Source organism: Sinocyclocheilus anshuiensis, unplaced genomic scaffold, assembly GCF_001515605.1.
Source record: "Sinocyclocheilus anshuiensis isolate Anshui unplaced genomic scaffold, SAMN03320099.WGS_v1.1 scaffold1034, whole genome shotgun sequence".
In the NCBI taxonomy this organism is placed as follows: Eukaryota; Metazoa; Chordata; class Actinopteri; order Cypriniformes; family Cyprinidae; genus Sinocyclocheilus; species Sinocyclocheilus anshuiensis.
The window spans coordinates 396,700-411,164 of record NW_015538015.1 but is presented as its reverse complement, the minus strand read 5'-3'; the positions used below and the strand labels follow the sequence as shown (position 1 = coordinate 411,164).

At 38.7% G+C, this 14,465-nt stretch overlaps 2 protein-coding genes across 2 annotated transcripts in view; one reads left to right on the top strand and one right to left on the bottom strand.

The window, feature by feature from the left end:
* get4 (guided entry of tail-anchored proteins factor 4) overlaps window positions 1-11,580 on the top strand; it is a 19,056-nt gene extending 7,476 nt beyond the window's left edge. The window contains exons 6-9 of the mRNA XM_016473563.1: window positions 4,666-4,806; window positions 7,345-7,420; window positions 7,783-7,855; window positions 10,777-11,580. Coding sequence (XP_016329049.1) covers window positions 4,666-4,806; window positions 7,345-7,420; window positions 7,783-7,855; window positions 10,777-10,865 — 379 coding nt within the window. The 3' untranslated portion in view covers window positions 10,866-11,580. The remainder of the gene's footprint in view (window positions 1-4,665; window positions 4,807-7,344; window positions 7,421-7,782; window positions 7,856-10,776) is intronic.
* Window positions 11,581-13,544: 1,964 nt separating this feature from the next.
* Window positions 13,545-14,465, bottom strand: part of LOC107678404 (UPF0505 protein C16orf62 homolog) — a 19,133-nt gene continuing 18,212 nt past the window's right edge. Inside the window, exons 29-30 of the mRNA XM_016473644.1 lie at window positions 14,081-14,227; window positions 13,545-13,855 (exon numbers count right to left, since the gene is read on the bottom strand). Coding sequence (XP_016329130.1) covers window positions 13,757-13,855; window positions 14,081-14,227 — 246 coding nt within the window. The 3' untranslated portion in view covers window positions 13,545-13,756. The remainder of the gene's footprint in view (window positions 13,856-14,080; window positions 14,228-14,465) is intronic.

Below are 14,465 nucleotides of genomic sequence, written 5' to 3'. Positions count from 1 at the left end.
TATATATATATATACCCATGCACTATATTTCATGTCTTCCAGAGTCATATGATAGTTTTGTGTGAGGAACAGACCCGATTTTAAGTTCACAGAAAATCTTGCTTTCTGTTGTTCACTTATGTTCAGATTTGACATCTGATGTTTCAGGTTTGATGTTGTGACATTAGTGCAGTCTTTATTAAGGTCAAACCTGATGTGACCTGTCTAACACCATCATGTTTGAGAGCTACAGCAGAGATGTCATGTCTCTGTACGGTTACATGTGTAAACTTTGTTCCCAGAGATGAGGGAACGAGATATTGCATCAGTAGGCTATGCAAAAACACCTTTCACCAAAAATACTGAAGCCTTGTTGAATAACGCCAGTGTAAAACACTGGCCAGTGGCATTTGAGTGCACATAAATGATGGTGGGCTCTCTGCCTGTATAAAGCGGTGTCGATCACCAATTTCTCAGAATCTTTAACTGAAGGCAAAGAGGCATAGCACGTCTTAGAAGATTGTATGCAATGTCTCATTCCCTCATCTTAGGAAAAGGAAGGGAAAAAAGAAAAAAGGAAGAGAATCAAAACGTTAGAAATCCCAGAAGATGCTGCGGGCAGACGATGTACGGAAGACTGTAAGGTTCAAGCTTCTTTTTTTTTGCTTAAGATTCCCGCTGCAAGCTAGCAAATGTGACGGCTTGTGAAAGTAAACATTTGTTTTGCATAGTTTTAATAAACCTGGGGGAGCCTGCAGTATTTTATTGGCATTTTAAAAAGAATCTTAACATTGACAAAGCATAGATAATATTAAATGGACTATACATACTAATTTTCACAAATACACATGGTAAAATAAAAAATATATATAATATAATATGAAAAAAATGTCTGTCCATAGTAATATGAATTAAATGTTTTGATAGGTTATGACATTGTATATATGACATATTGTATGTTGGCCGCTACTGTGCTCGGACGGTCAGTTGAGCAACAAGATCAAAGCGCATCTCAGTTCTCACAAAGCTGCGTTCTATGCCCATGTGTCGTTCTGAGTTCGTTCTTTCAAGGTAGCCTGGCAAGACCGGTCTCCACGAGAATGCAAGCCCGTTCTTTGCGTTCTTGGAATTGAGAAACAGCCTAGGTCGGAAGTTACTATATCGGTGGGCGAGGCCAAAACGAAGGGGCGTTTTTGACCTCATTACCTGATTTGCTCAAGTCAAGGGGCGTCATTTTAATTGTTTAATTTAGAATCACCCACCAGTTTGGAAATGCCCGCTTTTGTTCTGTAGAGACCTCATACTCCAGAAACTAAGTCATCTTACCATGGTAACCCATCACATAATCTTATATCGCATGCAATACAATCAGAGTAATGGTGAATACCACCAGCAGACATCTTAAAAATCCAAATAAAGGGCAAATGCTGTTCATCAAGTGCACAGAATAAACATAAAAGACAGCACTGTCATAACCCACTCACACAGACAGCACCTATGATGCGAGCAAAGATACATGTAGGTATTAAAACCTAGCAAAAGTCACCATGCAAATGTACCACCAAACATTTGACTAAGAGTCATAAGCCAATGAAATGGCTTCCACAACCCGGTGTGAAAACTTCTGTTTCGATACAGGAAACCTATAGTGTGACCCCTAAAAGCTGATTAAAAAGCCGTAACTGGCGAGAGGGCTGAATATAGATATACAGTGCCCTAACAAGGCACAAGATGTGTGAAGAATGTTCATCTCACAAGCTAGTGTCGAGAGCACTTTCAGCACTCTTTAGGTCCATCAATTTTCTAGGTTTAAATTGACCCTGAAATCCACCCGGCTTATACACCAAACAGGCAGAGTTCACCTAAAGCACCTGCATATTAACTACTTGCTTCATCGAATCCAGAGCCAAGTAGTAGCGCTGTCTTGAATGGAAGTGCTTTCAGTTCAATTGATGTGCCATGCTTCTTTACATCTGTCCAGATTCCGAAAGCTGGTCTGCCATTGCACTACACGCCTGAACCCGTGCTGGACACATCTGTCAGGATTCTCCTTCAACTTGGAAATCTGGCCCATGTCCACATCTTTTTGATAAAAGCTGCGCACTGTCCACGGTGCCAGAGCACTTACGTAGCTGTGTGTCACCACAGGGTGCATATGTAGCAACTAGCGGTATTACAGTTGACGCTACTGCCATCAGGCCCAGTGCCCTCTGAAAAATCTTGAGAATAAGAAAACTCCCCAGTTCATCAAAAACTTGAGTATTAGGGGCTTTCTCACTGGCAGAACCTTTTCATAGCTCCTAGAACTAATGGCGGAAGTTCCCACTTTTTGGCATGTTTGCACCACAAGATCTGGGAACGAATTTAGTTCTAGGAATGCATTTGGGGGAACTAAAATAGCTCCTAATCCAGAGCAGGGTCTAACCCAGCATAAGAGGAACTACAAGTGATGTAAGTGTTAGTGTACATTGATTAAAGGCTGCATGATTAATAGAAATAAAACCAAAATCATGGTTTGGCTTCATGCAATTATGAAATAGCAAAGACTGCAGTGTTTAATTAAGTAAATATATGCACTGCATGATTCACAGTAAATGCTGCTCAGTCTCCGAAAGCACTGGTTTGAGTTGCTTATAATGTGTTTGAAAAAGCAGCTTGTAATGAGAAGTGCTTATGAATCTGTTTTCCAACAAAAGAGAACATTTAATAACATGTTTTTACTCCAAACTTACAGTCATGTGTTTATTGTCTTCATGGTTAATCAAAGTGTTTATATCTTCCTTTTTTCAGCTCATCAGCAATAGGGATCCATATTAGGGATATTTTGTCCATATTAGGGAGTTCCTGGAGCATCTTAAGCTATATTACTTCTGTGAGGCAAACTTATATTACATTTGTTTATAGCGTTCCATACTGCTCATTCCACCATATTTTGGGTAAAAATAGGAAAAGTAGTATTTTTCTCTAAAGAAATTTGAAGTAAACATATGATACTCCATATGTTGTTCTCCACTGTACAGAATGGTACAGGAGTTTTTTTTTTTTTTTTTCTGTGCTTAGATAGCTTCACTGTTGGCAGGCTTATGTCAGTTCGTACTGGCGGTTCAAATGCAACCAGGAAAATGGCCCTAGGGGAACATTTAGTTCTTGGGGAACCACTCTGGTGGCTAGTTCCTATAACTACCCGGTGTGAAAGCTCCTATTGTCTCTGAGTGCTCCACTATAATAAGGGCTTGCATAGTCAGGGAGTTCAACTATGTGCCTAAAAAGGAAATGTGCTGGCTGGGTTCCAACACATTTTTCGGCATATTGACGTTGAACCCCAAAGACTGCATTCAATTGAGCAGCAGAGTCTTGTGTTCACATAGGACTTCACTGGGACATTAATAGCCAGTCATTGAGAGAATTCAAAACACAAACTCTGCTCATTCTCAAAAGGGAGAGAGCAGCATTTACACGCTTTGTGAAAGTGTGTGGGGCTAGTGAATTCAATACTTCAGTGAATTCGGTACATTGCCTTCATTTTCGGTACATTGTTCCTTCGAATTGAATTGAATGCAGTCTGGGTCATCTGGGACAAGGGACCTTCAGGTCCACTGAAATAAACCAGTCTTTTGGATGAACATATAAAGATGAAGAGCATGAGATGCCGAGCTTGCTCTCTTCAGCAAAAAAGTGGCACATAGCGTTGGAAAGTACACAAAAAAGCTCGCCATCCCCATCGTCCAATCCACCAAACTTGACTAAACCATAGGCTTCAGGGGAGGGGCCAAGGTTAGCTCGTGCACAGTACAGGCGAGGGATGCAGATTCAGGGGAGTGCAAGACATGCATGTTGGCGTGAGCTTGTTGCTGAAAGGCTCTTCTGCTGGTTCTTCCATGGCAAAGAAGTAGAAGGCGGGGGAGCGCAAGAAGCCGAGTCATCCCCCAAAATGAAGGCAACCCTAAAGCGCAGCATCCTGAGACTCATGTCTTCACAGTGAGGACAGTCTGTGTCCCTGAGGTGCAACACTAGCAGAACACACAGCTCCCATGCCCATCGGACAGCTCGATGGGACCCTTGCACAAAGGGTCAGTTGAAGAAACATGCCTTCGGGAGCAATTCGCTTTTGTAGACAGGAAATGATGCTCTAGTCTTCTCGCCGGAACTTGGTAGGCAAGCAGCAGGTGGCAATTAGTGGCACCGTTGGCTACAGAGGTGCTTCTCAGTGATGATCTTGGATCTTTGGGCCTCTTATTTAGACAGTGTGATATCGATGCGTGCAGGAGAAATATTTGAAGGAATTGGTTTGACAACGCTTTATAGAGAGAGCCTGTCATCTTTAGACACACTTTGCCCAGAGATTTACACTGTGTTTCCAAAGTTACTGACGCAGTGTTGAGTGAATCGAAATAAAAGGAAACAACTTTAGTTCAGGTCTGTTTCTCACACAGAGCTATCTTATGAATAGCATTCAGAAGAATTGTAAAATAGTGCAGAAATCATATGAACTGTTTTTTATGATGTATGAACTACTCCTTTAAGGTGTCGTCCAACTGCTTTTTAAAAGTGAGTTTAAGGGCAGTGACTTGATGCAAAATTTTTTTTTTTTTCGTGCTTGTCACATCTAGTAAATTTATGTTGATTTATTTCTTCTTCTTTTTTTTAATGATTGGTATACACCTCAGCATCTTTTCTTGCCTGCAGGTTCCTTTGTCTAAAAAACAAGACAAGCGCATTGGTGGTATTCACCACATACACACAGAAGCATCCGTCTATAGAGAAGGGTCCTCCGTTTGTGCAGCCTCTGCTGAACTTCCTGTGGTTCCTCCTGCTGGCTGTGGACAGGTGAGATACTGTCCTGTATTCACACTCTAGATCTCCACATCAGGCCCTTTGTGTCAATTTTTTGGAATGCTCTATATCAGGGGTTCTCAACTCTGGCTCTCCACTTGCTCCAACCTTGATCAAACTCATCTTCCTGTAACTTTCTATTAATCCTGAAGACCTTGATTAACTTGTTCAGGTGTGTTTCATTAGGGTTGGAGCGAAACCAGAGATTGTGTTATTATTGGGAGATGAGAGGGTCTGTATTACTTACCATTGGAAAAAAGCGTAACGGCTAACTTGGATCACGTGAGGCACCTCAGCCAATCATACAATGGCAGTGACGTCAGTGGCCGGCTTTCACAGTTCTACGACAGTCAGTTACAGTTTACGTTGCACAGTAAAAAAATATTTAAGATTAGGTTTTATTCTGTTCATTTAAAAGAAAAAACCCCAGCATCATAGGGCATACATAACACTGATACTAGCCACTAAAAAAATGTAATTTATTTGTTGAAATCTGGAAGCCTTAGGAAGAATACCTTTTTATTTATTAAAATATATATATTTTTTTATCTTTATTCATTAAAAAGCGTTATATCATCATCATAGGCAGGAGTCATTACATTTCAAGTCTATTCATTGAAACTTGGAAGCAATAGAAATAACATTTTATTTTCATTAAACAACATACAATATAAAAAAATAATTCATGTCCTTTATTCATTAAAATGCATTATTTCAACATAAGGCATATGGTCACATAATAGTCATTACAATTCAAGTCTAATTTCAGGTAAAACCTGTAAACCAAAGAAAGAAAACATTGATATTTTTAGACAATACACAATATTACATATCTTTTATTAAATGGTAATGTGATTAAATTTGCTGGTAATAATGCCGTAAATGAGTCCTACCTGTCGCGACATTACCTTCCCTGCCTTCTGGTGGATGCTGCACACTGGTGGTGGATGAGGAGATACCCCCTGACAATGTAAAGCGCTTTGAGTGCCTAGAAAAGCGCTATATAAATGTAATGAATTATTATTATTATTATTCTCTTAAAAAATAACACTTTTATCAATGTAAAATCTATAGTTCCCAACGTAAGTACTATTACTATTACTATTACTATATAGTACTAGTACTATAGTGTAAAACATGTTGAAGATTGGCAAAAAGGTTGTTGATTCATTAAATGAGAAGTTATTTCCTCACAAAAGCTGTTTATGTAGCGTAGTGACATCCATTAAAAAAAAATAAAAGTAAACGTCTCTGGTCTCCTTCGCTGCATACCACCAAAGCCGCAGCATTAGAATTAGCCGTTACGCTTTTTTGGCTAAAGGTTGCAGGCTTGCCTTCCAGTGGTTTTGGCTAAACGCTGCAAAAAAAATGGACCTTGAGGGCCAGAGTTGAGAACCCCTGCTCTGTATTGTAAAATTCTGTGATAATAATAATCACTTTGACAGTCTGAATAGACATTTTCTGGTCTATTGCTCTATTTTTATGCAGGGGTAAAAAATAGCGTTATTTGATATCAGTGTGACTGAGTTATTTTAGTCTTAGGCTACGTTTACAAGACAACGATGTAGTCAAAAACGGAAAAGTTTTTCCCGTGTCATGTACACGACAACGTTTTCAAAACGATTCGCATTTACACATATCCGCGAATACGGCCAAAAACGCTGTATTACGTATGCCAGGCCAGTAGTTGGCGCTGTCACCTTGTTAGTAAACAGTATCTGTAGGGAAGTGACGATTATATGTTGTATATGATTAGTCTCCTCTGTTGGTTGTAATATTGGTGAAGTAAATCCACACTTTGCTGAAGAAGCGTTAGCAAACTCTCCCGTTTTTGGCTGAAAACGTTGTCGTGTAAACGGCCCCTTACTAAGAGCTGTGTTGCAGGTTCCTGGCCTTATCTTTTTATTCTTCTTTTATAATGTGAGAAAAAACAACACCCACTGTGATCTTATGATGAGATGACCCGATTTAAGAAACAGTATACTATGACTTATTCTTCTGGACTCTATAGACCAAAAGGCCAGGGGCCCATTGCATAAACTGTTTAGACTAGTCTTAAAAAGTTAGTCATCTAATTTTTTTTTCTTCAAGACTGGTCATATACTTTTTAAATTCAGTTATGAAAAGATAGATTGGTCTTATTTATATTGGAAAAGTAAGACTGATTACCCCTTGGCAACTGCTAGTTGGTCAAACTAGTTCTTAAGACAGTCTTAACATGGTGGCTAAGTTTATGCAACTGGCCCCAGGGCTCTTCAGCACCAGTCTTGGAGGGACATTGTCCTGCTGAGTTTAGCTCTAACCAATCATATGTGAACAAGCTGTTAAAGGTGTTCAGAATTACTTGTAAATTACAGACACGTGGGTTACATTGGAGTCTTTCAGACACTGGCCCTCCAGCACTGGAATTGAAGAGCCATGCAATAGACCAAGTAGCTTTATCTGACATTTTGAATGATCCATCAATGTTTAAGCAAATGATGGAACAAAACGATTAACGCAACCTCTGGATGATTGTGGTTTTATTTCCAGTGGGAAGTTGACAGTCTTCACAGTGTTATGCGAGCAGTATCAGCCATCACTGAAGAGAGACCCTATGTACAATGAGGTGAGTTAGTGATAGTAGTGCTCTTAGACACATCACCAACAAGCTTCTTTTCTTTCATAGTACCTAGACATACAAGGGTAGGCAGAATGACTGAAACACTAGCTCTGCTCTTGACCTAATAAGCTGTCTACATCAGTGTCTGCACAATAGATTACAAAAGAAATTGATGCTAAGCTAATGTAATAATCTGTGTTGTAAGAATGCAGTTAGATTACACAAATACACAGAAAAATCATGTTAAAGGTTGCAGGCATCATTCAGAGAGATTCAACTTCACTGTTATAATGTAGTGTGGATTCTGCATGAGATAAGACTTTTAGACGTTGTTTATAACACACAATATGTTGTTCTCTTCGCCTCAGTATCTGGATAGAATAGGACAGCTGTTTTTTGGAGTGCCACCTAAACAGTCATCATCATACGGTGGTTTGCTAGGTAAGAAACATCCCTACCACTGTGTGACTACTGATCATGATTCATGATATTAAATGCTAAAGCACTGTTAAACAATTAAATGAATGACGTATACTATGCTGAATTTGTTTGAATTTTGAGTCTCAGAGCTGTAGAATATGTTTGATCTTTTAATACAACTTGATGTCTGTAGAGAGCATCTGTAGTATCCTGCTAAGATCATTTTTGCTCCCAGTTTCATTCATTAAAAAAAGAAAATCAACTCCTTTCAATTAACCCCTTAATTATACTACTTAGTGGTGGGTGATATGATCAGTTTTTAGCATCACTTAACCGCGTCGGTGATACACATCACCAAATAGTACTTATGCTTGGTGCGACACCAAATTATTATACATTGTACAAAACCTCTCAGGTTTCATAATTCTCATTATCACCATATATTGAATTAATAACTCAAATGAATGAAATGAATCATTAATAGCAAATAATAAAACTACTAAGTATATCCAAACTTACAGTACAGTACACTTACAGTTAAGCTGTGTGTACTGTATAGCAAATCTCAACTGCTTGATAGTTATATCATTGAAAAATGTCAACTATACTGAACAAAATTATAAACGCAACACTTGCTCACTATCACAGATTTAGACAGATTTGGGAACAATATTTGAGAGAAATAGGCCTTTTGTGTACATAGAAAAAGTCTTAGATCTTTGAGTTCAGCTCAGTATCAGATGCTTTCAGTATCAGGTGTGTCCCCATTTTGCAGCAATAACTGCAGCTAAACGTTTCTTGTAACTGCTGATCAGTCCTGCACAACGGCTTGTTTAGTCCATTCCTCTGTACAGAACCACTTCAGCTCTGTGATGTTGGTGGGTTTCCTCCTATGAACCTGCTTCAGGTCAATTCAATTGGATTAAGGCCTGGACTTTGACTTGGCCGTTTCAAAACATTAACTTTGTTCTTCTTTAATCATTCTTCGGTAGAATGACTAAAGAAGAACAAAGTTAATGTCTTCTTTAATCATTCTTCGGTAGAATGACTTGTGTGCTTGGGGTCGTTGTCTTGCTGCATGACCCACTTTCTCTTGAGATTCAGTTCTCGGACAGATGTCCTGACATTTTCCTTCAGAATTTGCTATTGTAATTCAGAATTCATTGTTACATCAATGATGGGAAGCCTTCCTGGACCAGATGCAGCAAAACAGGCCCAAACCATGATACTACCACCCCCATGTTTCACAGATGGGATAAGGTTCTTATGCTGGAATGCAGTGTGTTCTTTTCTCCAAACATAACGCTGCTCATTTAAACCAAAAAGTTCTATTTTGGTCTCATCTGTCCACAAAACATTTCTCCAGTAGCCCTCTGGCTTGTCCACATGATCTTTAGCAAACTGCAGATGGGCAACAATAAATTTTTTTTTTTTGAGAGCAGTGACTTTCTTCTTGCAACTCTGCCATGCACATCATGGGTGTTCAGTGTTCTCCTGATGATGGACTCATAAAAATTAACATTAGCCAATGTGAGAGAGGCCTTTAGTTGCTTAGAAGTTACCCTGGGATCCTTTGAGACTGTGCAGACTTTTACACGTCTTGCTTTGGAGTGATCTTTGTTGGTGGAGCACTCCTGGGGAGGGTAACAGTGGTCTTGAATTTCCTCCATTTGTACACAATCTGTCTGACTGTGGATTTGTGGTGTTCAAACTCTTTAAAGATGGCTTTGAAACCTTTTCTAGCCTGATGAGCAACAGCAGCTCTTTTTCTGAGGTCCTCAGAGATCTCATTTGTTTGTGCCATGATTCACTTCCACAAACATGATCAAACTTTGATAGATCCCTGTTCTTTAAATAAAACAGGGCAGGCAATGACACCTGATAGTCATCTCACTGATTAAAACACCTCTGAACAGATGGACTCTAATGCTGCGTTCAAGTCCTCCTGGGACGTTCGTACTTACGAGTTGACAAGTCGTAATTACGACGTCAGGTGCGTTCAAGTCAGTTTAGTCGGCACAAGATGGCGGTGTACCACCTTTTAATAAATTACAAGAAAATACAACAGGGTCTGTTAATTCTGCTTATAGAAATGAAGAGCAAAGAATTCGTATCAGGTGTGTTTTGCGTTTTTAATATTTTTAAAAAGTAATTTATGAAGCCACTTTAATCTGTATCGCATAAAATCTTCATAAAAACTATCAATTTAAACAAAAATTTACCGTCAACTACAGACGTTGCATCCATCGATTCCGCCATGTTTCTCATTGACACGCCCCCAACTCGGAAACTCGGGGCTTCAAGAAAATTTCGAGTTTCCCACTCGTAATAATGAGATAAATACGATCTATCCGACATGACTTGAACGCACCATAATTTCACCATCAAATTAGCAGCTAATCCTAGAGTCACATACAACTGAATTTTGCCTCTCGCAGTATGTAATATTAGATCAGTTTCCTGAATAAATCAATGACAAAGTATGTAGTTCCGTCTCATTTGTTTCATTTATTTCTCTTTGTCTACTTTCAGGACTTGCGTGAAAATCTGATGATGTTTTGGGTCATATTTTTGCAGAAATGTAGAAAATTCTAAAGGGTTCACAAACTTTCCAGCAGCACTGTATGTGTGCGTGTGTAATTATTTATTATATGGAAGCTTATTTCTGCCATGGAATAAAAAAAATCAAAAGGTAAATGTGACTTTTTCTCTCACAGTTGGCTTTTTTTTCTGAATTGTGGGGAAAAAAGTCAGAATTGTGAGATAAAAAGTTGCATTTTCTTTCATTATTTTTTTTCCCACGCTGGAAATAAGTGTGTAAAATGGGTCAAAATTATTTTCTGTACCTACAGTGTTTTTGTTCAGCATAATACTTTAATCTAAGGATATGTTGTGAAGAGTTAAAAAAATAACTAGATTCTGGTTTGCTTTCTTTGTAATAGGAAATCTATTGAATAGCCTAATGGGCTCAGGTGAGGAGGAAGAGGGTGAGGAAGCTCAGGAGGACAGCAGCCCCATTGAGCTGGACTGAAGCATCTGACCGGTGGCTCGCTGGTCTCCAACATCCTAAACCAGCCCCATACCAAACCATTCACTGACGTGAACAATGACCAATCACGCATCCGTTTGGGCGCTCTTTTTCAATAACTAACTCTTTCCTGTTATTGTTGGACTTTGTTCTGTGTATAGTTTTTAAAGAATGAAGGTGCAACAATATCAAACTTCCCGGACTGTTGAACAAAATTCGTAAAAGAGCAGAAACAGACGCACTTCAGATGTAATTGGGATGCCCTCCATTTGTAGTTCTACTGAGCTGTTGGTGTCAGGGCCCCTCGTTTGTGAGAGGGACTTTCCTGTCCTGCCCCTGAGGGTGGTCGCTCAGTGTATTAATGAAAGTAATTCAATTGCTCTTAACTTATAATCCATTCTAATATACTTTGATCAATTCTACAGTATGATAGCTCAAATCAAAACAAGGCTTGGTTTTGTGTGTCTTCACAGCTAGATCTTACCAAGGATATTACGGTATCCTTGACAGGACATTTCACCACTTCTGTTACATTGTATGCGTGAGGATGAGAAAAGCACAGATCTTACACATGTGCGCGAGCGGGTGGATGAATGCATGTTCGTGTTGATCGAAGTGTGAATGTGCTGTTATAAATGTATCGGTCACCAAGGGGCCGCTTCATTCTCTGCTGAGGTGTGACTGGATGTAATTAAAGAATCGATGGATGTAACATAAATAGATGGGTCCTGTTTTCTTCATTCCTGTAGAGCTTAAACTCAACATGAAGTAACAATTGTTGCTAATTACAACTTTTTGGGGGTTGTACAGCAGTATTGGTTAATGTCAACCAATATCCAAATAGCTATATGGGCATTGTTTAGGAAATCTGTTGTAGGTAATGGAGGCTTTCTAAAATATTGCAGATAGTTAATACACCAATGCAATGGCAATAATAGCCGCAGGGATGACTTTTGCAGGCCAACACAGAAGTTAGAATCTCCCTAGTTCCCTCACAAATTACAGATGTATTTTGTCATAAAAAAATCTTTAAAATATCTTATATAATTTTTTTTTTTATTAATTTTGTTTCATTTTAGTGCCTCTATAAAACATTTGTGTATGTATAAATTAAAACATTCAATATACAAACTCCCATTAAAGAGGTTCTTCCAAAATATGTAAGTTAACAGTAGTGTCTATTAAGAACTAATAAATACTTAAAAGACTCTCTACACTGTGATCATGTAAAATGAGTGTTACTACAGCAGCTGTGCATCAAAAAAATGATGAAAAGAAGGAAAGACGATGCATTAAGAGCTGGGGGGTGAAAACTTTTGAACAGGATGGAGATGTCCCAATTTTTCTTATTTTGCTGAAATATAATTTTTTTCCCATTTAGTACTGCCCTTTGGAAGCAACAGCAGATACTTGCATGTTTCCCGGAAGACAAATTAAGTGCAATTGACCTTGATCTTCTTCAAATTCAAAAAGTTTTCACCCCCGGCTCTTAATGCATCGCGTTACCTTCTGGAGCATCAGTGATTCAAACATTCACTGATGCTCCAGAAGGAAACACGATGCATTAAGAGTAAAAAGAAAACTTTTTGAACAGGATGAAGATGTCCCAATTTTTCTTATTTTGCTGAAATATAATTTTTTTCCCATTTAGTACTGCCCTTTGGAAGCAACAGCAGATACTTGCATGTTTCCCGGAAGACAAATTAAGTGCAATTGACCTTGATCTTCTTCAAATTCAAAAAGTTTTCACCCCCGGCTCTTAATGCATCGCGTTACCTTCTGGAGCATCAGTGAATGTTTGAACCTTTTTTTAATAGTTGTGTTTGAGTCCCTCAATTGTCCTCAGTGTGAAAAGATGGATCTCAAAATCATACAGTCACTGCTGGAAAGGGTTCAAATATGCAAAAGATGCTGGAAAACTGAAGAATCTGCAAGACACAGATTTTTCTGAGGAACAGTGCTCAGTTGAACTGTTCAGAACAAACAAGGGACTCATGAACAACCATCACAAAACAAAAAAACAGTGGTAGATCATCCAGGTAACCACACACAGTATTAAGAACCAAGGGTTCCCAAACTTTTGAATGGGGTTAATTTTATAATTTCAGCTATTTTTTTGTCTTGTGGACTATATGTAAACATCTTTTATGTAATACACTACCATTGAGAAATTTTAACCAAACTATGTTACAGACTTTTCATTAAGACCCTAAAGAATCATATCAAGTTGTGGAAAATGGGCATCCGATGACACCTTTAAGGCTTTGTATGTGCCGCTGAATGTAAATGCGATTGTGCGTACGACTAACCGAAGTGCGCGTGTCACAGAAGCCATGTTTGTGGCTGAGGTTCCACAGGTTGACAGCCAGCTGATTGAGTTTGTTGTTGCGTAGATCACCATGAGCCAACAGCTCAGGACAGTACTAAATAAAAAATAACATGCATTTTGTATGATCTCTCTTATTTTGTTAAAATTATTCACATTTTCTGCAAGGGGTTCCCAAACTTTCGCATGTCACTGTATTATTATTAAGTTGATGGAGCTTAAGCAGCTTCTATCGAGAAAAATTATGGGCATGTTTTTCCTGTAACGACATGCAGTTCAGATCCATAGAAATTCACAAAGAAATTCTGAACCTGTAGTCTTTTTCTCCTTGAACAAAATCAACAAGGTGTCACGATTTAAAGCATTTTATTACATAATACCTGGTTAGGCACACAAACTACAAAAATGAGTGCAAACTGACAGACAAATAATATTCAGAAACATTCATAGATTTTAGACTAGAGTGTAGAAGTTTGAGCCAATAGGAAACTACAGGTTAGTTTCAGTAATCATTTCAATAACACTTGATATATGAATGTCAAACGGTCTCAGGGTTTCTGACAGTCTGTCAGGCTCTGGACTGCAGAGACAGACGTGCCGTCATGTCAGAGAGATGGCTCAAGTCTGCCTGCTGCGCCTGATGTTTGATGTACTCGAGAGTCCGAACCTGGAGAGAAGGACAGAAAGAGGTTAAAGGGGTCATATAATGCTACATGCACTTTTACAAGTTGTTTTTTACACTACCATTGAGAAATTTTAACCAAACTATGTTACAGACTTTTCATTAAGACCCTAAAGAATCATATCAAGTTGTGGAAAATGGGCATCCGATGACACCTTTAAGGCTTTGTATGTGCCGCTGAATGTAAATGCGATTGTGCGTACGACTAACCGAAGTGCGCGTGTCACAGAAGCCATGTTTGTGGCTGAGGTTCCACAGGTTGACAGCCAGCTGATTGAGTTTGTTGTTGCGTAGATCACCATGAGCCAACAGACAGCCAAACAGAGAGAAAGCCAGACTGCCCTGCCTGCGCACTCCCTGAAACACACACAAACACAGAAATAAGCGATCACACCTACAGCCATGCTAAATCAGAAATAATAACATTACACATATGTTTGATTGTCCTGACAATGTGGCCCCAAACAATATTTGGATGCTTAAAATGTCTGAATGTCAAGTGGTATCTGCAAACAAATGATGCTCTATAAAATTATATTTATATTGATTTAATTTGATATATATATATATATATATATATATATATATATATACT